This window comes from Arthroderma uncinatum, assembly GCF_011692745.1.
Source record: "Arthroderma uncinatum strain CBS 119779 chromosome Unknown scaffold2, whole genome shotgun sequence".
NCBI classification, from domain to species: domain Eukaryota; kingdom Fungi; phylum Ascomycota; class Eurotiomycetes; order Onygenales; family Arthrodermataceae; genus Arthroderma; species Arthroderma uncinatum.
In genome coordinates this window covers 2,251,093-2,272,172 of record NW_022983864.1, presented here as the reverse complement: position 1 = coordinate 2,272,172, position 21,080 = coordinate 2,251,093, and the positions used below count along the sequence as shown (strand labels likewise).

At 49.8% G+C, this 21,080-nt stretch overlaps 7 protein-coding genes across 7 annotated transcripts; 5 read left to right on the top strand and 2 right to left on the bottom strand.

Annotated features, from left to right (window-relative positions):
* Positions 1-119: 119 nt before the first annotated feature.
* GIQ15_02656 (60S ribosomal protein L43) lies at positions 120-493 on the top strand (the record flags this gene model as incomplete). Its single annotated transcript, XM_033550073.1, has 3 exons — positions 120-138; positions 200-230; positions 325-493. 3 exons carry the CDS (start codon positions 120-122, stop codon positions 491-493), a joined length of 219 nt encoding a protein of 72 aa, XP_033407234.1.
* Positions 494-1,491: 998 nt separating this feature from the next.
* Positions 1,492-3,445, top strand: GIQ15_02655 (uncharacterized protein; the record flags this gene model as incomplete). Its single annotated transcript, XM_033550072.1, has 2 exons — positions 1,492-1,762; positions 1,845-3,445. 2 exons carry the CDS (start codon positions 1,492-1,494, stop codon positions 3,443-3,445), a joined length of 1,872 nt encoding a protein of 623 aa, XP_033407233.1.
* A 1,718-nt stretch (positions 3,446-5,163) lies between these two features.
* GIQ15_02654 (polyamine transporter 1) lies at positions 5,164-6,793 on the top strand (the record flags this gene model as incomplete). Its single annotated transcript, XM_033550071.1, has 3 exons — positions 5,164-5,402; positions 5,454-5,544; positions 5,606-6,793. The coding sequence occupies 3 exons, from the start codon at positions 5,164-5,166 to the stop codon at positions 6,791-6,793; spliced, it is 1,518 nt and encodes a 505-aa protein (XP_033407232.1).
* Positions 6,794-7,450: 657 nt separating this feature from the next.
* GIQ15_02653 (bimD) lies at positions 7,451-12,273 on the top strand (the record flags this gene model as incomplete). Its single annotated transcript, XM_033550070.1, has 3 exons — positions 7,451-7,852; positions 7,919-9,589; positions 9,649-12,273. The coding sequence occupies 3 exons, from the start codon at positions 7,451-7,453 to the stop codon at positions 12,271-12,273; spliced, it is 4,698 nt and encodes a 1,565-aa protein (XP_033407231.1).
* A 766-nt stretch (positions 12,274-13,039) lies between these two features.
* On the bottom strand, positions 13,040-15,640 carry GIQ15_02652 (YlSNF5; the record flags this gene model as incomplete). The annotated part of the gene is made up of 2 exons (XM_033550069.1): positions 13,040-13,471; positions 13,550-15,640. The coding sequence occupies 2 exons, from the start codon at positions 15,638-15,640 to the stop codon at positions 13,040-13,042; spliced, it is 2,523 nt and encodes an 840-aa protein (XP_033407230.1).
* A 567-nt stretch (positions 15,641-16,207) lies between these two features.
* On the bottom strand, positions 16,208-17,243 carry GIQ15_02651 (uncharacterized protein; the record flags this gene model as incomplete). The annotated part of the gene is made up of 2 exons (XM_033550068.1): positions 16,208-17,079; positions 17,180-17,243. 2 exons carry the CDS (start codon positions 17,241-17,243, stop codon positions 16,208-16,210), a joined length of 936 nt encoding a protein of 311 aa, XP_033407229.1.
* A 500-nt stretch (positions 17,244-17,743) lies between these two features.
* On the top strand, positions 17,744-19,445 carry GIQ15_02650 (DNA-binding protein, 42 kDa; the record flags this gene model as incomplete). Its single annotated transcript, XM_033550067.1, has 5 exons — positions 17,744-17,765; positions 17,933-18,084; positions 18,165-18,225; positions 18,357-19,151; positions 19,210-19,445. 5 exons carry the CDS (start codon positions 17,744-17,746, stop codon positions 19,443-19,445), a joined length of 1,266 nt encoding a protein of 421 aa, XP_033407228.1.
* Between the last annotated feature and the right edge of the window lie 1,635 nt (positions 19,446-21,080).

The following is a 21,080-nucleotide window of genomic DNA, read 5'->3' as shown; positions in this document are numbered from 1 at the left end:
CCAAGTCTCGCGATCAAGTAAGCGAGCACACACAACGATCAAAGGAAAGCGCACTTCAATTTCTCATCATCAACATCTCAACTTCCGTTGCCCTTGCATCACATACCAAGCGCGACAAGATGACGAAGCGCACGAAGAGTAAGTTGGAAAGCCGTGAATCAAATTCCTGGAGCCGATAGATACTAATTGATTCCTGCAGAGGTCGGTGTTACCGGTAAATATGGTGTCAGGTACGATTTGCACTTTTGTCCACAGTGAACTGAACGACGCGATACGGCTGCTCGAACGGGATCGATGAACTGGAGTTGACTGGTGATTTTACAGATACGGTGCCTCGCTCCGAAAGCAGGTGAAGAAGATGGAAGTCACCCAGCACGCCCGCTACATCTGCACATTCTGCGGCAAGAACTCGGTGAAGCGCACAGCCGTCGGTATCTGGGAATGCCGCTCCTGCCAGAAGACCGTTGCCGGAGGTGCCTGGACTGTCTCGTAAGTCATTCTCAGGCTCTACCAGGGAGCATTACTTGATCCATGAAATTTTGATGAAGCGGGGTGAGATGGGGGAGGGGAGGAAGAAATGGCTAACATGGTGACTCTTCTTTTTCGCGACCTATAGCACCGCGGCAGCTGCCACCACCAGATCGACCATCCGACGTCTACGAGAAATCGCCGAGGTATAAGTTTGGGTTGGAATTAGGAGTTGCTATTTCTTTAGTTTTAATACATGGGGATTTTCTCTTGCACTTCCAAATCAAAATATGATGATGACGCCTTCAAACAGCCCCCTCATTCTGAGCAGGGAGGAAAAGCAAAAGCAAAGCAACGGGTCGAATAAAGGTCGCCTGCTTGTCTCATGTCGGATAGCCCAAGCTCAAGCTCAAAGACAAGGTCCGGCAATCGACTGTTACCAATAGATGTTAACACAATAAAAAAGACAAAATAAAATACCATTGCTTTCCCTGGCCGGCACCGTCACCCGACCCTGGCTCCTCGCTCTCTTTCCCTCTCTCCTCTTCTCTGGTGCCTCTACTGCGATCCATCATCCAGCTGTTTCCCCATGGCATGGGCGCTCGACCAGGATCGACGTGGGAGCCTCTTGACTCTCTCCTCGTAACCGCGGAGGCACTCTCGTAGCCAGGTCAGTCGCAGCCTACCCTCAGCCCATCTGCTGCGCATGCTAACCTTCTATCCTGTCTCTACCTGGCTTCTTATATCCCTGCCCTGGACCTCACCTGCCTTTCTCCATGCGCTTACTAAGCCAGATCAGGTGATGCTGAGCTAAGTCATGGGTGCAAGTCACGTTGCGCGCGCCTTCCCCGAAGCGGCCTAGCGCGCTACTCGCCCAGCTTCAAAAAGAACGGCCGCTGTTCCCCCACAACCTCTTTCGCCCTTCTTCGTCCCGTCTACTGCTGCGAAGCCGCCCAAGATATCTGCTCTTCATGCCGCCCACCACGCCTGCACGCTGCACTCTCGACATCCTCCACACCAGCAATGTCAGATACCTGTATTGTGTGCTTAGGCGACCTTGGCGAAGGCGACAGTCGCAGCCTCGATGCCGCTGACGTCGTGCCAAGACTAGACGACGGGGAGAGCGACACGCCCAAGGCGAGCGTGGATACGGAGGCTTCTGAGATCGCCCATTTACTTCCCTGCGGCCACAACCTACATAATGACTGTTTGAAGCCGTGGGTGGAACGGGCAAACAGCTGTCCCATCTGCAGGCAGAGCTTCAATGTTGTCGAGCTAATGTCCAAGATCGGAGGTATGTAATAACGTCCCTAATATAGTATATGGTAGCTATCTGCGGTTTGATAAAGCTTGTACTGACCACGATTTGTTTGCAGGCCCTGTCACCTCGTCATATATTGTTGAAGACCGAGTTCAGGTGGCGGACATCGACCCGTCCATGATAGTTGATGATTTACTTGAACAGGTGGAGGAGTTCCAACCATGTCCAATTTGCGGCGATGACGACAATGAAGCTGTACTCATACTATGTGACGGATGTGACGTTGCTTCCCATACATACTGCGTTGGCCTGGATTCAGTTCCACCCGGACAATGGTTTTGTGCCCAATGCGAGTCCCAGCGTGCACTTCCAGCCGCCCAACCCTCCCAATCCCGGAGGGCCCATCGACGCACCCGGGCAGATCAACGAAGGGTTCGCAATACCAATCAAATGCACGCCTTTCACTGGGCCCGGGTGTGGCAATCCGTCTGGGATCAACTCAACCTCGACCTTGACTTTCCATTTGATGATGAAAATGCCGCAGACCGCATTCTACAGCAACGAAGACGTGAGGCTTCAAATGTGAGAGAGTTTAGAGCTTGGGAAAGGAGATTTCGTGTTGCCGAGCGTCAGGGAGGGTCGAATCGCTTCCGGGAAACTGCCCCTGCACTGCTAGAGATGCGACGAGGCTGGCCATCACGGCCAAGACCTAGAATCCAAACCCCTGAACCGGAATCAGTGGACGAAATCAGAGCTTGGAATGCGTTTGAGAGAGCCAATGATATCCAAGAAGGGCCTCCATTGAACCGTCGAAAGAGAAAGTCCCCTACTGCATCTCCAATCGAGCCGGAGCCTAGCCAGCCAGAAAGAAAATTCAAGCGGCCACGAACTAAACGCCCGGAGGCTCTGGCAGATATCCTCGAACATGGAGGGGAGTCATCTAGTCGTGGCAGACTAACCAATGGTGACGACCACGCCCTGCCAGGCAATTCTCCGCCGTCCGGACCCAGCTTCCTCCAGTCCCTACTCAAGGAAGTTGAGGAATCATCAACACCCAACATAAACAATGGTCCATATAGACTCGCCTCTTCGTCCTACAACCCAACGGACATGAGCTCTTCTGGCCCTTCATCGCCTGCCCTTTCTCCACTCTCATCTAGCCGCTCCTCCTCCCGTCCATCATTTACTACACCACCGCCGCACAACCACCTCGCTAGCCCCCTTGATTCCACCCCAACCGATGCAAACTTCTCCTCTCCTGAGTTCTCCCCTTCCCGCTCTCCTGCACTCGCACCCGACCCACTACCAGCAGAATCTACACGACGTTCCCGGAGTCGCATTCCCGTCACCCTTTCATTCCGCCGCAATGATCTCTCTCCCTCCCCTCCCCGCCTACTCTCTGACGAAACGTCTCCCAGCCGCGGTCTATCCCTCTCCACCAAATCCCATCTGCAAAAGATGGTCAGCTCCTCACTTAAGCCGTACTATCGTCGCAGGGAAGTTTCAAAAGAAGAGTATACAGATATCAATCGCAGGATATCTCGGCTTCTATATGACCAGGTCGACGCATCCGGTGCCCTGGACTCCGAAACCAAATCAAAACTTGCTATACTTGCCAGTGATGAGGTCAAAAAGGCCGTTTCTATACTAAGGGATCTAAGGACAAATGAAGCCACCGATAGTAGTGGTGCAGGGTCTGCCCTGGCTTCATCTTGAGCTTTTAATGAATACAACGATGACCACGACGGATGAACGAAAGATAACAAACCCAACTCCCACATGAAATTGCCTAATGAAGATTCTTGGACTTGATCCTTAATACCAGCACGCATGTATTTTACTCATATGTTTTATTAACCAGGCGACCCTACACTCCTGCCTATTTCACAGCCACCATCACACCCAAATAACCCTCTCCTGGTGATCTTGTCTTCTATCATCTTTCGAGAGCATGGCGTTTTGGAATGGACTATTATGTCACAGGCGCAAATAGGGGTAACGGAAAACACAAGGGAAAGAACGGGTTGGCGTCACGCGGTTGATATTCTCGTATCTCTTAAAGGTTGCAGTCGGATGCACATGGGGGCCTTGTTTTATTTTATTTATGCTATGCTTTTGATAATATTTTCCCCAGAGAAGGGGAGGGAACTGGCGTTGAGGTCTGCTGTCTTGATTGTCTATTAGGCAAGAGATTTATTTCATTTTGATAGAATGAAGGGAAAGTACATTACGTGTTACCAGCGGATACTGGATACTGATGTTTTTATACTTTATACTATGCATAGACTAGCCGAGATGATTATGAGATAATGATGCATACCACCACTCCCATCCATCCATCAAAATACCCGTTCTGTGCCTCGTCCTCGGATATATCACAGTAACCCCGACGTGTGATATGATTATGTAAGTAAATAGTTACTAATCAACTTGCGACGTCTTCTCCAAGCTCTTATGAAATATCCGCGACGACCACTGACGGAATCGCTCTCATCCACCTGCAACTGGCGATATTTTAGCCACGGAGTTAAGATACGCTAGTGTGGGCCGAATCCTGTAAATCCGATCGTTATTCTACGTTTCGGATAGACTTCGCGCCGTTTTGATTGGCCCCAGCGGCATCCCTTAGCTTGTCTTAGCTTTTATCAAGCCTCGGTTCAATTTATATTTTTGCGGAAACCTGACTTGGGAGCTCAACTGATACGGGCGAAAGAGACACTTTCGATGCTAAAAAAGGACAAGAAGATGACGCAACAGCAGGGAATAGGCCATCCGTTGAGGCTAGAGCATTGACTCATTCGTGTCAAGCACTTTTGGTGGATAACACTTTAGATCCAACGGCCAGCATGCTTGTTGTTGGTTGTTGGTTATTTTGATTTCTTTTCTAGACTTCGCTCTAGAAATAAACTTATACTTTGTAGCGGCACATAGTAGCCGCGGCTATACCAAACGTTATGTTCAGTAATTCGTGGAACTCGGTATGTTGGCCCCCGCTCTCCCGTCGAGATTCAAATGAGATAAAACGTGCTAACAGACTTAGTGGTGTTATCACGGCGGTATGATGACTCGCCCTTTTGCGTTTTATGTCTCTTTGGAGCCATCACACCATCGTATTCACATAACATCCACCTGGGTGGAGATGCAATCATCTCGGCACAGCGGTCGGCCTGGATATTCGGCTCCGAGTCCCACCCAGGGCCGTGGAAGATTTGAAATACACGCTTGAACGTATGTGTATATATACATCCAGCTATGACTAGTTCAATGGACATGAATTATCAAAATTGGTCTCCACGAGCATCCAATTCAATATCAATATATCGCTGAGCCAACGTTCTTTTTAAACGTGTTTATTGGTGGCCACGACGGAGAATACAATAACCCCAAATAAGATAACTTCCACTTCTGTCTCTACAGCAGAGGTTCATCATTTGATGGACCCCGGAAGAGAAACTCAGATTAGTGGTCCGGGGGCCCCCCAAGATAGTATCAACTCACTTGAGAAGGCGGTCATTGAGGACGAATTCGACATTGAAAAGGGCCAGGCACCAGGATCAGTCTCTTCTCCTCCTCTATCACTAAACGATGAACTGGCGAAGGATCCCAATTTGGTGCGCTGGAGCGGCTCGGACGACCCAGAGGACCCGACGAACTTCAGCCGTGCTCGGAAATGGTACATCACAATGCTTTTGTCCATATTGACTTTCTGTATCACCTTTTCTAGTAGCATCTTCAGTCAAGCCACAGCAGTAACAGCAAAAGTCTTTGGGGTGTCTATAGAAGTTACAACTCTTGGAACGAGCTTCATCGTCCTGGTGAGTGAAAACAAAATCTTCATACTAAATAATCCTACCAGTTTACTAACGTTATGAAAAGGGATTCGCCCTTGGTCCAATTGTCTGGGGCCCTCTTTCCGAGGTGTACGGTCGGCGGCTACCTCTCCTCATCTGCTTTACCATTTCAGCTATATTCCAGGTCCCCGTTGCGGTAGCACAGAACCTCCACACAATCCTAATATCTCGGTTTTTGATTGGGGCGTTTGGTTCTGTCACGCTTGCCGTTGTTGGTGGCGCCCTGGTAGACATCTGGGACCCCGTTGATCGTGGAATCGCATCTGCTGGCTTCTGCGCAGCTACATTCTTAGGCCCTATTGCTGGGCCGATAGTTGGTGGTTTCATTGTTCACTCGGGCCTTGGATGGCGATGGACCGCCTGGATTACACTCTCCGTGGATGTAGCCATAGGCGGCCTGGCTATGTTTACTCTTCCAGAGACATTTGCGCCCGTGATTCTGCAACGTCGAGCAGCGCGCCTTCGATTCGAAACGAAAAACTGGGCCCTCCATTCTGCTCTTGATGAACAACCCCTGTCGTTTAACGATATAGTCACCAAATATTTGAGTCGTCCATTTGCAATGTTGATCTTGGAGCCGATTCTCTCCCTGGTTACACTCTACCTTGCTGTTGTTTACGGGATTCTATACCTCTTCTTCTTTGCATACCCAATCTCCTTCCAGCAAGTCCGAGGCTGGAAAAATCCTGGGATTGCAGCTCTTCCATTCATCGGTCTCTCCGTCGGGATCCTATGTGGCTGTGCCTTTATTGTCTACCTAAGCAAAACCCAGTTTGCACGAAAAATCAAGGAATCAGGGCGTCTAGTTCCTGAAGACCGTCTGCCACCCATGATAATCGCCGCGGTAGCTCTCCCTGCAGGCCTTTTCTGGTTTTCTTGGACTTCGTCACCAAACATATCATGGGTGCCCCAGGTCATAGCAGGCGTGCCCATCGGTTTTGGCTTGATCATTATCTTCCTGCAAGGCATAAACTATATCGTCGATGTCTATTTGATGTATGCCAACTCGGCTTTGGCGGCGAACACTCTGATCCGCAGTCTTTTGGGTGCTGCCTTTCCTCTATTTGCTTCGAAGATGTTTCATAAGCTTGGAGTTGAATGGGCCGGTAGCGTGTTGGGATTTGTGACCGTGGCCATGATCCCCGTTCCAGTGCTGTTTTATATATATGGGGCTAAGATTAGGGCGATGAGTCGCTTTAGCCCAAAATTGTGAGGTACTCTTGGAATTTTTGCCGTTTGTTCTGCTCATAGACTAGCTTGGGTGTTACTAGGTATTTTGTATGCATAAAATGGAGCTTTCTTTAGACTAGGACTGTGCTATAATGATATTGTTATTCTCTTCTCCCTCGTATAACATCCATTCGGGGTGTACAGAGTACCAGACTTGATGATTGACATAGAATATATGTTCTATTCGTCTTCATCCTTGGCTTCAAAAAGTCTCGGGAGAAGTGATATCCTCACGTGATGATTCTCTCACGTGACATAAACACTTGGTTACATAAGACAAAACGCGCTCGCGCATCGAGGTAACTTTCGAGCAGGCAGCCCAAACTGAGCGAAAAGAGCCCATCTCGCAGTTCGAGCTCATCAGTGCGGTTTCTCCTCAGACACTTCAAGCTATCTGGCCAGTTGTGTGGAATTGGTCGAGGCTTCCACGCTGCCAACTCCTGATACAACACGAGCGCGCACTGCCCGGGGCCCGGGGCAGCACCGAGCTTGATTGCGAGGGGCCACTGGTCTATTCGCGAACGAGACGTCCAAAACTTCATACTACGAGCTTCTTCCTCACTAGGAGCGCATGGTTTACGAGAGTCTATAAACCCAAGACTGCCATTCGGGGCTTATTAATAGCTGTATACGCTATACCATGCCCGCGCGCACACGGCACGCGAAAGGCGCAAAGGCGCCGGCCACGGTTGTGACAGAAACCGTGGAACCGGAAGAACAAGAAGAGGAGCAATCCGAGCAAGAACAAGGCGACGATTCATTGCACCAACTCAAGTTCAAACAGACGCTCTCATGGCGCGCCGGGAAAGCTATACCAGTTGCAACTTTGCTACAACGTCTCGAGGCATTGGGTTCGGAATTGCGAATGCTGGACCAAGAAGAGACGGACCGAAACTCGTTGACTAAAGTCTCACAAGAGCTTGCCGCAGGGCACTTATTGGGGCATAGGGATAAAGGTGTTCGCGCATGGACGGCCTGTTGTGTGGTTGATATCTTGCGCCTATGTGCGCCTGATGCTCCATTTACCGTGGGTCAGTTAAAGGTATGTATACTTCTTCCATTTTTCTATCTAGGTACCGTAACTTACCAAGTCATGATGGTTTTATAGGACATTTTCACATTGATTGTGACGTCGATAATACCTGCTCTTGCCGACCCCTCCAATGCATATAACGACCAGCACATATACGTTCTTTCGTCATTGGCAGATGTCAAAAGTATTGTACTGCTCACCGACGTCCATGCACCTGATACCTTGATACTTCCACTTTTCTCTTCTTGTTTCGATATAGTATCAGGCTCCTCGAAGGCCTCAACTGGAGAAGACCTAGCGAAGAATGTTGAATATGATATGACGCGACTACTCGCCCCAATTATTGACGAGGCACCTAGCTTGGCGCCAGAAGTAGTCGATGTGATTGTCGCTCAGTTCTTACGCGTGGATCCTCGAGCCATAGACCAGTCCCTAGCCACCCCTACCACAAAAGGTAAGAAGGGTGCTACTGGAGTGATTGATGCCAAACAAGGCACTCTACTATTAAAGGACTACCCACCAGCTTATAACATGGCAAAAGCGATCTGTAATGCTTGCCCGGAGAAGTTGACAAGCTATATCAGTCAGTACTTTAATAACGTTATCCTGGACGCTTCGGGGCCTTCAGGCATGAATGGGCTGAAACACCGTCGAAATAGCTTAGACGACTCAGAAGACGAGGGTGAGAATATCAAAGATCTCAACAAAGCCCACAGGCTAATACGAGAGCTATGGCGCGCTTGTCCTGATGTGTTGCAAAATGTGATTCCACAACTGGAAGCTGAGTTATCTGCTGATTCAATTTCCCTCCGTCTACTCGCAACTCAAACTATCGGAGATCTAGCAGCGGGTATCGGTGTGGCAGGCCCGCCTCCAGATCCATCCATGGACCCTGCTGCTTACCCCCAATATTCGTTAACTAATGACACGGAGTCTATCTCCCCAACCAATGCTCTCCTAAACCCTCTCTCGCCTAAACCATTCTCACAAGCGCATTCCTCCGCCTACGAAAGCTTCCTTTCCCGCCGCCAGGATAAGTCTGCATCTGTACGAGCTTCGTGGGCAACCGCAGTTGGGAGGATACTGCTCACCTCGGCAGGAGGTACTGGATTGAATGCTGCTGAAGAAAAGAGTTTGGTCGGTGGACTTACCAAGGTGCTTGGAGATGCTGACGAGAAAGTTCGAATCGCGGCGGTAGAGGTCATTGCAAAATTTGGCTACAAAGATGTCATTAAGAAACTTGGGGCTGATGGCGGGCTCTCAGAACCTGAATCCCTTCTTTCGGTCCTAGCAGAGCGAGTCAAGGATAGAAAACACGCAGTGCGTGAACAAGCAATGACTGTACTAGGCAGGATGTGGGCAGTAGCATCCGGAGATATTGAGGCAAACAACGATGAGGTTGTAACCGTCTTGAGGGACGCGCCTTCAAAAATTTTCGATGCCTACTATACAAACAACCTTGATCTTCAAGTACTTCTTGACCATGTGATTTTCGAGGTGCTTTTACCCTTAACTTACCCTCCGGTTAAAACGAAAGCGGGCAAGGGGGAATCACGGAGGACTAAGACGTTGAAGGACAGCCAAGGGAACGAAATTGACGCAGATGATATTCGTGCCCGTCGAATACTCACGTTGGTCAAAGGACTAGATGAGAAATCCAAGAACGTATTTTTCGCATTCCAAACTCGACAGCTGAAGATGAGGACCTTTATAACCTTTTACTTGGACGCATGCGAGGAGCACAACGTAAGTTCATTCCAAGTAACCCAATATCCCTTCTCAAAACTAACATATATTACTGATAGGGTGGTGTTATAAACAAAAATGAAGAGGCTGTTAAAATTAAGCTCACGAGGGTCATTGATAACCTCTCGAAAATGCTCCCAGAATCTTCACGAGCATCTGCAGACCTGTGGAAGTTTGCAAAGATGCACGACAGGCGCGGCTATCAGCTTATCCGGTTTGCCATGGCTGCTGCGAGCGATTATCGTACTGTGGCGAGGGCAATAAGAGAGCTGTCAAACCGCATTACCTCTAGTACATCGGCGACTACAACCATGCTCGAAACCCTGATCCCTCTGATATATCGCAGCAGTTCCCTGATTTTCAACAGAAGCCATATACCTCGGATCATGAAAATATCAAGGACGGATGAACATGGGCTGGGTAATACAGCACACGAGATTTTACGCGAAACGTCCTCACAAAACCCAGAGGTGCTAGAAACACACGTTCAGGAAATGTGTAAAGATTTAGAGTCACAGGCACCCAGCGCGAAAGACAGTGACGATCCAGGCGTAGAAGAAATTCTCAAGGCCTGTGCTGGATTTGCCAAAAAGTTGCCAGCAAAGCTTCCCACCCATAAACAATTCCAGGTCGCCTTGACGAACTACGCGCTATATAGCTCTTCTCCCGTGGCTGCAAAGTGTGCGGTTTCTATAATTATGGCAACCGCGGACAAGAGAGAAATGTACGCACGGGATTTGGTCAAGAGGAGCGTGCAGAAGTTCAGTTACGGGTCAGACCATTTCCTCACGAAATTAGCGGCTCTCTCCCAACTCACCCTCCTCGCCTCTAAAGAGGCTGATAAGGAGGAGGATGCTATCCTGAATATTGCCACTGAACAGATCTTATTCAAGAACCGTGACCCAAAAGCAAAATCTGGGTATTCCTGGTCAGAAGAGGTTGATGAAGAGCTGTTAGCGAAAGAATGGGCCCTCAAAATCCTTGTGAATCGCGTTCGTTCTAGGGAACATTCTGATGATGACGAGGAGTTCAGGCAGTACGCAGATTCCGTTTATGCCATTCTTAACACTCTCATCGAGAAACAAGGAGAGCTCTCAAAGACTGGAGATACTCCGCCTGCACAAAAGTCCAGGCTTCGGTTGCTGGCTGCCAAACTAGTTGTTAAACTATGTGCATCGAAGACAGCCTGTGACCGCATGTTTACTCCTCAGAATTTCAATACCATTGCTCTTGTGACCCAAGATCCTCTACTCGAAGTGAGACGAGGGTTCGTTGGGCAAGTCAAAAAGCGACTTGTACAAACGCCGAATCTCAACCCTCGGTGGTACATCATTGCGTTTCTTGTCGCGTTTGAACCCAATGCCAACCTCTATGAAAGCACCCTTACGTGGCTCCGATCACGAAGCTCCTTTTTCTCCCGCCGCCCTGGCGGTTCCCTAGGGCAAGATAACCAAACGACGATGGAGGCTCTCTTTGCTCGTCTTCTCTCCCTTCTCGCTCACCACCCTGACTATCCACCTGAATCGTCCGATGAAGCTAGCACGGTGGATGATCTGGTTGATTTCACTCGATACATCCTCTTCTACCTCTCCGCAGTCGCTAACGAAAATAACCTCTCATTAATATTCCACATCGCACAACGTGTCAAGCAAACACAGGACGCAATTTCGGATGCAGAGTTAACCTCGACCATGTCGGCCCGACTACACACGCTTTCAGACCTAGCGCAAGCTACGATCCGGCGGTTTGCAGAATTCTATTCTCAACAACACAAAATTGGTGGAAGTGGAGGCAGCGGAGTTGCCAACATTCTTCAGACATTCCCTGGTAAAATGCGGCTGCCTGTCAGTCTCTTTGCAAATATCGCAAGTCACCAAGAGGCTCAATCAATAGCTGAGAAAAATTTCCTACCGGAAGAGGTCGAGGACAAGTTAGATCGAGTTGTACGAAGGTTCATGAAACCGAAAGCTACTGCCACAAGCCTTCACACATCCGCGGTAGCGGGGAAGAAGCGAAAGATCGAATCTAAGCCTAGTAAGCAAAAGGCTGGCGATGACGATAATGATGCATATGGAAATGGTGGGTCTTCAAAAAAGCCACGAAAGGAGAAAAAATCAACTTCTCGAACCGTTCCGATTCGCAAGAGGGTAACGGCAAGCGGTGAGGCCTCAAAGGAGCCCGGACGCAAGAAAAAGAAGGGCGAAGACGCGTGGGGCTCCGACGATGGTGATGAGGATCGCTCCTCGCCTGCGGCTAGACGGAGGAGTGGTCGCGGTACAAAGATACACGTCAGCTATGTCGAAGGTGACAGTGATGAGGATGACAGGGCTATGCTAGCGTGGGACGAAAGAGCAACAAAGGGGAAAAAGAAATCAGAAGTTATTGCGGATTCGGACGAGGAAGACGATAATGACAGTGCCAGGGAGGAAGAGGACGATGACGAAGAGCAGGATAGCAAACTTCCTCCCCAAAAGCAGCAGCACACAGAGGCCATCGAAGATACTGATATGAGTGATGTACCTCAAGATTTATCCACTCCGGCTGTATCCTCATCTCCACCCCCTGAACCATCTTCACCAGTTGCTGAAACCCCAAAACCAAAACGAGGCCGGCCAGCGAAATCCGCATCCAAACCTCTAAAGAAACAGCCAGGCAGGCCGACAAGAAAGAGCGCTCGGGGTTAAAGAGGGCGACGGCTTTGATCCGCCGACTCTCTTGACTCTCGGACTTCTCGTTTCCCCCTTCCACTCTAATCTCTATGTTATCTTTTGTGAATATATACGTGCCTTGTTTGATATGTAGTTGCTATGTCTTATTACGCAGCCTTGACTCTTGCGCAAACCCATGTTATGGTCTTCTTTTTCTCCTTACTTAGGGTTACTAAATAGCCTACTGTTCTAAAAATCTTCAACGTCACTAATCTTTCGTTTCTCAGCATTATCTATCAATAGATGTATTTACGTGGCGCATATAGAAAACATTCGATGTAGCATATTCTTCACTTAATACTCGAGCACTAAGCGTCTGATAAGAGGAAGTGATAAAATAGACATACAATTCCCGTGCACTTCACCAGAGTTTCGCGGTTAACTATGCCATGGACGAAATACATCCTGCAAATTACTTTGATTAAACATCTACAGCAAAAATTTGTCCCAACATTCTGAACAAAGGTGCAAATATCCCGTTCTTGTAACAATGGACCAAAAAAGGTATAGTAATTGGAACAGGAGTAAACGGAGAATATTAGGAAACGTACAAACATGCATGATGCCAAAATAATGAAATCCACTCGAATCCCATCGAGGGCCCATAAAGGAAACAAACAGCAACGGACTGCAGTTTTGAGTTGAGTACCAAAATAAAAAATAAAAGGTAAAATGTACTGTTATCAAGAATCCAAGGGACGATTTTAGTCCACTTGCATTATGGGCTTATTTCGTAATTGCGTTATGCAGCACCAGCTATGGAATCGTTTGTTGCAGAGTCATCTGCGCCTGCTGAAGAATCGTTTTCTCTTGTTTCAGCATTGGCTGTCCCGCGTCTAGTACTGCTGCTGGCAGTGGAGTTCCCTCTGGATTCTCGGCCAACTCGTGCTGCAACGGCCTCCTTGTGGTTTCTGTTTTTGAGATGGACTTCGAAGTTTTCAACCGTCATCGCGGGTCCGGGAGTGTAGAGTTTGCCAGGACAGTCGTTACATCGGATTCGAGGGAAGTATTTGTACGGTAATTTCTGGCCAGGGTGTGACTGTGCGGCATTGGGGATGGGTAGATTGGTGGTTGGATCCACGGCGGTATAGCGCATAGTTCCTTCGAAGGAGTCGTTGGGGTACTGGCGTTTTAGGCCAACAAGGCCATGAGTGAGCCACTGTGGAGGAGGAGGCTGTATGATTTCGGTTAGTCAAATGCCGTAGAATTGTAAGGGGTATTCTCGTTATCTGATGGTCGAATAGGTACTCACAGGTTGGGTCCCTGGTGGTAATGGATGTGGTGCGTCGATAACACCATGGAATTGGGGAGGGTTGACTGGCTTCTTGGTAGCCGAGCCAGGCTGGCCTTGAGACGGAGGAGGTCCCATAGATCCGCGAGCGCTAGATCCACCCTTTCCTGTAGGAGTGGTCGATGGCCCGCCAGGAGAGGCAGTATATTGTCTTGAGCCAGACTTCAAGTCTCGCATAAACCGCCGGAATTTATCTGGGTTTATTTTCAACTTGACAATGAGGGTTTCTGGTGCCTCCGAGCTTTCCTCTCGGTAGTCCCGGCGTCTAGCGGACGTTCTCGTCTCGTGGGCGTGTACTGTGCTTGTCTCGGGGGTAGCAGAGCGACCCATTTGTCCTCGTATGGCTGTCTGAGCCATGGATGAAGCTTGCCTCATGCCCCTTGTTCTGGCAGTGCCCTGACTGAGGCGAGAGACGGCCGGAGATCCAATAGAAGACTCTTCACTGTCAGAAGAATCCGAGTCATCCAGACCATCACGATGACCAGTTGAGGTCCGTCCACGACGACCGGTACTCGATCGTTTAAAGAGTCGACTCTCTTCTATCGACTGAGCAGATCCAGGTATAACAGATGACACGACCATGGTCCGAATTGTTCGTTGACGGTCTTTGAGATCAGGAAGTATTGGCCCGCCTCGTCGGTTGACACGCTTCTGTCGTCGCTGTTCACGAGAAATAGAGACTTCTGTCCGGTCGAGCTCGGCTTCATTAAGTTCGTAGAGGTATGGGGTGTATTCCTTGGCGATATTAAAGGGACGGAATGAAGATGGGATGGGAGATGGTTGGAAGGCGTCTTTTAGCTCTGGGTCATCGATAGGTCGTCCGTCAAAGGGATGGGCTACAACGTATAGACTCTTGGTAAATAATTGTACCTGCTCCCGAATGGAATGTGCGATTGCAGTAGTAAACTCCCCAGGTAAAGACAAATCCTGGGACATTTGAATTGCGAATCCCTCGGGCGAGTTGTGCGGATCGTTTAGTTCCCATTCGAATTGATCTACCAGCGTGTGTTGTCCGATGGTGATGTTCAGCTTTATCAAGACTCTCATTTCGTCGTTTTTGTAGGCAGAATATGGTAGATGGGGGTCGAGAGGCTCCTCTTCAATAAAGACCTGAGGATAAAAGTCCGCTAACTGTTCATGAATGCTCTGCGTGACTTGCCGTACTAGGGGGCCACACGACTCGAGCGGGAGGCCCAAATCTTCTACCAGCTTCTCGGCAAAGACCTCTACAGGAGTAACACGATCGTGAAGGTTCCACGTAAAGGTATCCCGCACTTTAACCTTGTCCCAGTCGATATCTAATCGAATTGGAACCAGGTTCTCGTCCTGATCGGATTGAGTGAGCATATCTTCTCGTGGTATCCGCAGCTCCTTGGCCTTCCTCCCGCCCGGCCGCCTTCTGTTTGAAGGGTAGAGAAGTTGTGGATGTTGCGACCTGAGATCTGTCCTGGCGTTGCCGTAGCCTTCATAGCCAGGCCCGAAGATGGCAGCGGGGTTCATCTGCCTCTCTTGATTAACCGCGAGATAGTACTCTCTCTCCTGGAACTTTTGTCGGAGCGTTTCCTGGTGGGTATTTTTTGTGGCCGCAAGCGCGGAGTGGCCCCATTCCCGATAGAGATACTCTTCAAGAAGGACCTTGTCTAGAGGAGTCTCGCGCGGCAGGCCATCCTTTTCTGCCGTGGGAGATGCAGAGCGTATGATCGAACCGGAGCGTGACCGCTTTCGACTTACTCCGTTCCCGTTTGTGACCCCGGTGTCCGATAGAGGGGAGGCGGAGCTAGGTTTGACAGCATCGTCGTTGTCTGCGGGTTGTGATGGACCGTCTGGCAGCTCTGAAGCTCCTAATATAGCTCTCGCATTCTGTTTCCCTTCCAGGATACCCGCCGGTATGGATCCATTGTGTGACTGCTGTTCCTGTGGCGACTCTGTCGACTGCTCGCCCGGCTGGTCAGGCTGCAACGAGCCGCCGGCGGCAGCAGCAGCTTGTGGTGAAACCTGCGGCGCGACATCGGGCTGGTTCGTACTGGTATCGGGGTTTTCTGGCCACGGCATGTTTGGTGGTGAAGGGTGAAAGTCGTTGCGTATCGGAAGACGCTACCTGTAACAATGGCGACGCCTCAGTCCGCGTTCAAAAGGGAGGCTGATGCCACAAACACGAAGTTCCGGAGAAAGCAGAGAGTTAAGACAGGACAGGCTATGGAAAGAAGGGCATACCGGAATCGCGCAGTGAATGCGACGTGTAGAGATATCCCCAAGCCCTTGACGACGCGGTCGAGCGAGGGTGACAACCGCATCCAATGGCAAAAGGGCGGGCTGGTGGAAGGGGATGCGATCAAAGAGTCAGGAATTGACCCCAGTCAACGAGGAAGAACACACTCAATGCGCTGCGAAACCAGTATACATCGCCGGCTCGACTGCTTCGAAACCCTGGAACTTGCGTGTTGAAGATGCTCTTGCGATGTTCTTTCCTGGCTGTTTTGCGCTAGGATGACTAAGCCACGTGTTGCTGACTAACCTACACATACACATACATAGACATAGACAATATAAGATAGATATTAAGAGACATTAAGATATATTAAATAGATATGATTAAGAGACATTAAGATAGATACGAAACTAATGAAGGGAGACGTCAGCTACGACGGCGCGGTGGTCTGAGATGAAGACGCCGTTGTCAAACTTATTAGGAAGGGCAGCATAGCCATTGACGGTCCAGGGGATAGCCGAGTTCTTCTGGGGACCAAGCATCACATAGTCGATGCGACCGCCCTCGTCCCCCCTCTTGAAGCCGGTGAAGGTGATCTCGTTTCCATAGTGCTGCGCCTTGGGGACCTTCTTGTACGTGTCGACGATGAGGGAGCCCGGTTTGGTGAACTCCTTGTACGCCTCCTGGCTCTCCTCGCTGTTGAAGTCGCCCGCCAGAAAGTTCCCAGATATGTCATGGTTCCCGTCGAGATACTTGGCAATGAGCTTGAGGATCAACTTGGCCGACTCGTAGCGCGACTGTGAGCCCTGGTCGTCCATGTGGGTGTTCATGGCGAGAATCGTCTTGCTGGTTGCGCGGTGCTTGAAGACTCCAATAGTGACAATGCGGATCGAGGCAGCATCCCAGCCCTTTGAGGGGACGGTGGGCGTTTGCGACAGCCAGACGGTTTCCTTTTGCTTCAGTTCCCAGACGCCAGGGCGGTAGAAGATGGGCGAGTACTCTCCAGCCTGCTTTCCGTCGTCCCTGCCCACGCCGATGTAGGCCCATTCGTTGGCCGTGTTGGAGTTGAGTCCGGCGACGACGTCGGTGACCTGGTTGTGCAGAGCTTCCTGCAGACAGATGAAGCTCTCTGGGTTCAGACGGGAGTGGAATTGGAGCTCGTTCAGCATGTGTGGTGCGCGTACACTCCACGGCTCCTCGCCCGCAGACGGCGAAGTGGTTGCATATCGAATGTTATGCGTGATGATGCGAAAGAGCAGGTTGCCTAGCTTCATCTTAACGTCTATAGATGTAGATGTCGATGATAGATGTCGATTGATTCCTAAGACAGGAGGAGACAAGAGAGAAAAGAGAGAGAAGAGCAGGATTATATAGTCAGTTACCTCGTCTTCCCTGCGACATCTCGGCCTCCATCTGATATTTCACGGTGCGGGTCATGCTGTCCATGTGCGAGACTGGTTGGTTAGCTCTTCCTCGTAAAGATGTCTTCTACCGGCGTGATCCTGGCTCAGATCAAACATGGTAAGCAAGTCCGAAGTCGAGCCTCGGACGTTGTATAGACATAAACAAGAGGAAAAAGAAAGGCGCAGGTCCATGCAGCCAGGGCGGGGATGTTGAGGTACTTAAGTCTTCACTATAAGTTGGTGTAGGTTTAGGTACACTTACATTGGGAGTTGCTGGTGTTTTGGTACGTCATTGGCGGGCGCGAGGCCCTGCACAAACAAAGTAGATTCCCACAACAACCAAAATATCCCACTTCCGCCCTCTTCCCCCTCCAAAACGAACAACCCCGCTAAGGAGGAAGGATTATCTCGAACTGCTCGTCCAGGTAAAGGCTCACACGAGTACGCGCTCTCTGGCAGTCTGCACTTTCGGGCTTCTACCGCAGCCGCCTACTATTTAACAGCCTCTGTTCTGCCGTTGCTTGCACGGCCTACCTAGTCGCCATGGCGGAAAACACAGAGATCGGTGAGTTATCAGCTTTGTCCATGAGATGTCTTATACCATGTCAGTGTACTATACTCGACGCCTTGATGGTTATATTCAAGGAGTGAAGAACGCTGGTTTGGTTTAGGCATACCCCGCGTGTTTATACAACGGCTGGGATGAACCATGGCTGACACGGATGATCCCAGATTACACCCTCAATAACCCAGATACTCTCACCAAGTACAAGACTGCAGCCCAGATCTCCCACAAGGTTCTCGAGGCCGTTACAGGTGCGGTGGATTCCCCCTCGCTGTCTTTGTCAACAGCCGGAGAGTACGGCAAACGAAGGCTGGTTGCCGTATGTCTGATGAACACTGTTGACCGTTGATAATAGGATGGTGTGTCGAGGGAGCAAAGATCATAGAGCTATGTGAAAAGGGTGACAAGCTGCTAGACGCCGAGGTGGCCAAGGTATACAAAGGCAAAAAAGTGGCAAAAGGTCCGTCTGAAAGAGAGATGTGGTTTCATCAGCTCTGCGTATACCCATTCTTTATCATCTATACCCTTGCATTGTCATCCGTGCAAGAATAGGGAGGGAACACTCGATTGACAGTGTTTTTGGATTATCAGGAATATCTCACCCAACAACCGTATCCCCAAGCTCTTTTGTGACTCCATACACCCCGCTATCATCTGATGCGGAGGAAGCCGCAACAGAGCTAAAGGCAAATGAAGTCATCAAGATTCAATTGGGTGCCCAGATCGATGGATTTGGAACCATAGTCTGTGACACCATCGTCGTGGGAGGAAAGGTAACTGGCCGTGAAGCAGACTTGCTCTTGGCTACCTACTATGCCAACGAGCTTCTCCTCAGGCTCATGGTCCCCCCCGGTCTCATCGCCCAGGGAACAGAGGAAGAGAAGAAGAAGGCAGCTGCAGAGAAGGCCCCTACCCAGGCCAAGATATCTAGCTTGGTCGAGAAAGTTGCCAAGTCATATGACTGCACCGTCGTTGAGAACACGACCAGCTGGCTGTTTGAGCGCAACGAAATCGAGGGATCAAAGAAGATCATCGTTGCTCCTGGCACCGGAGTCAAGGGAGAAGGTACCCCCGATGTTCAGGAGGTTTGGGGTGTCGAGGTCGGCCTCAGTTTGGGATCTGGAAAATTGAAGACCCTCGAGCATAGGCCAACTCTGCACCGACGTACCACCACCACCTATATCCTGAAGAGACCCAGCTCCAGACAGACTCTATCCGAGGTCGTCAAGAAGTTCGGAACTTTCCCCTTCAGCTTGCGTCAATTGGATGACGAGAGGGCCGGCAAGGTTGGTGTTGTCGAGTGTGTCCGTGGAGGCGTTGTGCGCCAGTATGAACCTGCTGGAGAAGCAGATGGCTCTCCAGTTTCAAGACTGTTAACCACCGTTGGTATGTTACCCCTTTTCGAACATCTACCCCTTTGAAGATGCTAATGATAGATATATAGCCATTCTTAAGAACGGTCTCAGCAGACTGTCTGCTCCTCCACCTCTCGACCTGGAGAAGGTCCAGTCTGATAAGAAGATCACAGACGAGGAGGTCCTGGCAATCCTCGAGCGTCCGTTGGCCAAGTCTACCGGATCCAAGGGTAAGAAGAACAAGAAGAAGAAGAAGCCAGCCAAGAAGGCCGCTGCAGAGGAGGAAGAAGATGACGATGAAGAAGAGGAGTCTGACGACGAGTAAACGTCTCTGTTTACAACACTACATATCTAGTGGATATCCGGTGGACTTCCAGGCGTGCATCCTCAGGCTCACTTTGGTCCTCGACGCGAGTTACCTATCTCCTTGAAAATTTTGATATCGGCTCTTTGATACATGCGTTTCAGGGGAATTGAGTCGAATGGCCTGCTTTTTACACTTAATGTGGGAGATATCTGTTTGTTATAATGACAAAATATGCACAATAGCAATGAACATTCACCAGAAGCATCTGGTGATACCACACAATGCCTTTCTCTTTCTGATATCAACACCACACACGATGGAAGTGAGGCATAAAGAGTGATCTTGATCTCGACCTTTGTCCTCCCGCATCAGATCAACCAGATCAACCCCGTCAGATCAACCTCCCCGCCCCCAGAGACTCATCTAGACAGTAGCGTATACCAGACTAGTAACTAATACATATCATACATATCACCGTCCTGTCCTGCCCTCATCAACCAGCCCCCTCTAGATCAACCCCCCCGCGCGAGATCAACCAGTAGAAGGCCTCGCGGATGTGTTGCTGGCCCTCCAGGACGCCGCTAGATCACCGTGTTACTGTTCTTCGAAGCTGATAGAACTTCCTAGCAGACTTTTCTCAGGGCAAGTCCCGAATCACGCAAGTCTAGCGTATTTCCTAATCGGGACTGTTGTTGTGTTCTCTATAAAACCTCACTTCCCCCCGCCTTTCTCTCTCTCTTCTTCTTCTTCCTCCTCTTCCTCTCCTCGCAACGCAGCTTCATCACAATCTACTACCTCGCCAGCCTCTCACCCTCGTTTGACAAGATCATAACCAGCCAACCAGCCAACCTGATAAGCTGCTCCGAGATATCTCATCCTTTCTCTCTCATCTTCAACGACTCCTCCTTCGACCTGAGACGCGCCTTTTGGCAGCTGTATTCCTCCTACCAGTCACCAGAAGCTTCATAACTCCCTCCTATCTCTCAGAACACGAAGGCACCTCTTTACAGAGCATTCCTCGTCAGAGCCTTGAATCTCCTCTTCACAGAGTCGAGAACAAGTGCATCTACCATCCTAACATCCTCTCTTCCTAATATCAAACGAGCCTAGACAACGGGCTTCGTCCTTGATCACATCTCTCACTTCTCCTATCAAGATCCTGTACCGTCATCCTCTTGTCATCCGCCTCTCTCACTTCTCCCTTACTCACAAAAAGAGCCTATACAGTCACACTCTTTCTCCTACACCTCTCCATTTCCATCTACAGAGCCTATACAGTCATCCTCTGCCCTTCTACATCTCTCTATCTCACAATCTACTACCTGTACCCGTTACCTGTGTAATACCCCTGAGTCGAAAAAAGGAGATCTCAGCATCGAACTGAGACGAGCGAATTTGGAAAATCCACATATTCCATCATCCGTTTCCCCCCTAGCTACGCCTTCTTACACCTCTCGTAAGTCTTCTCCCGTGTGTTTTTGTTTGTGCTTGTTCTGCGTTCTGTGTGGCTGACAGCTTGGTTAGACCACCCAAAACCTGTGACTTCTCGGGCCAGAAAAGACTTCACAGCTAAAAACCTCACCTCAACCTCTACCAACCACCAACCACCGCCGGACAGCGCGGTTACCAACATCCCCCGTTCTTCGAGTGTTG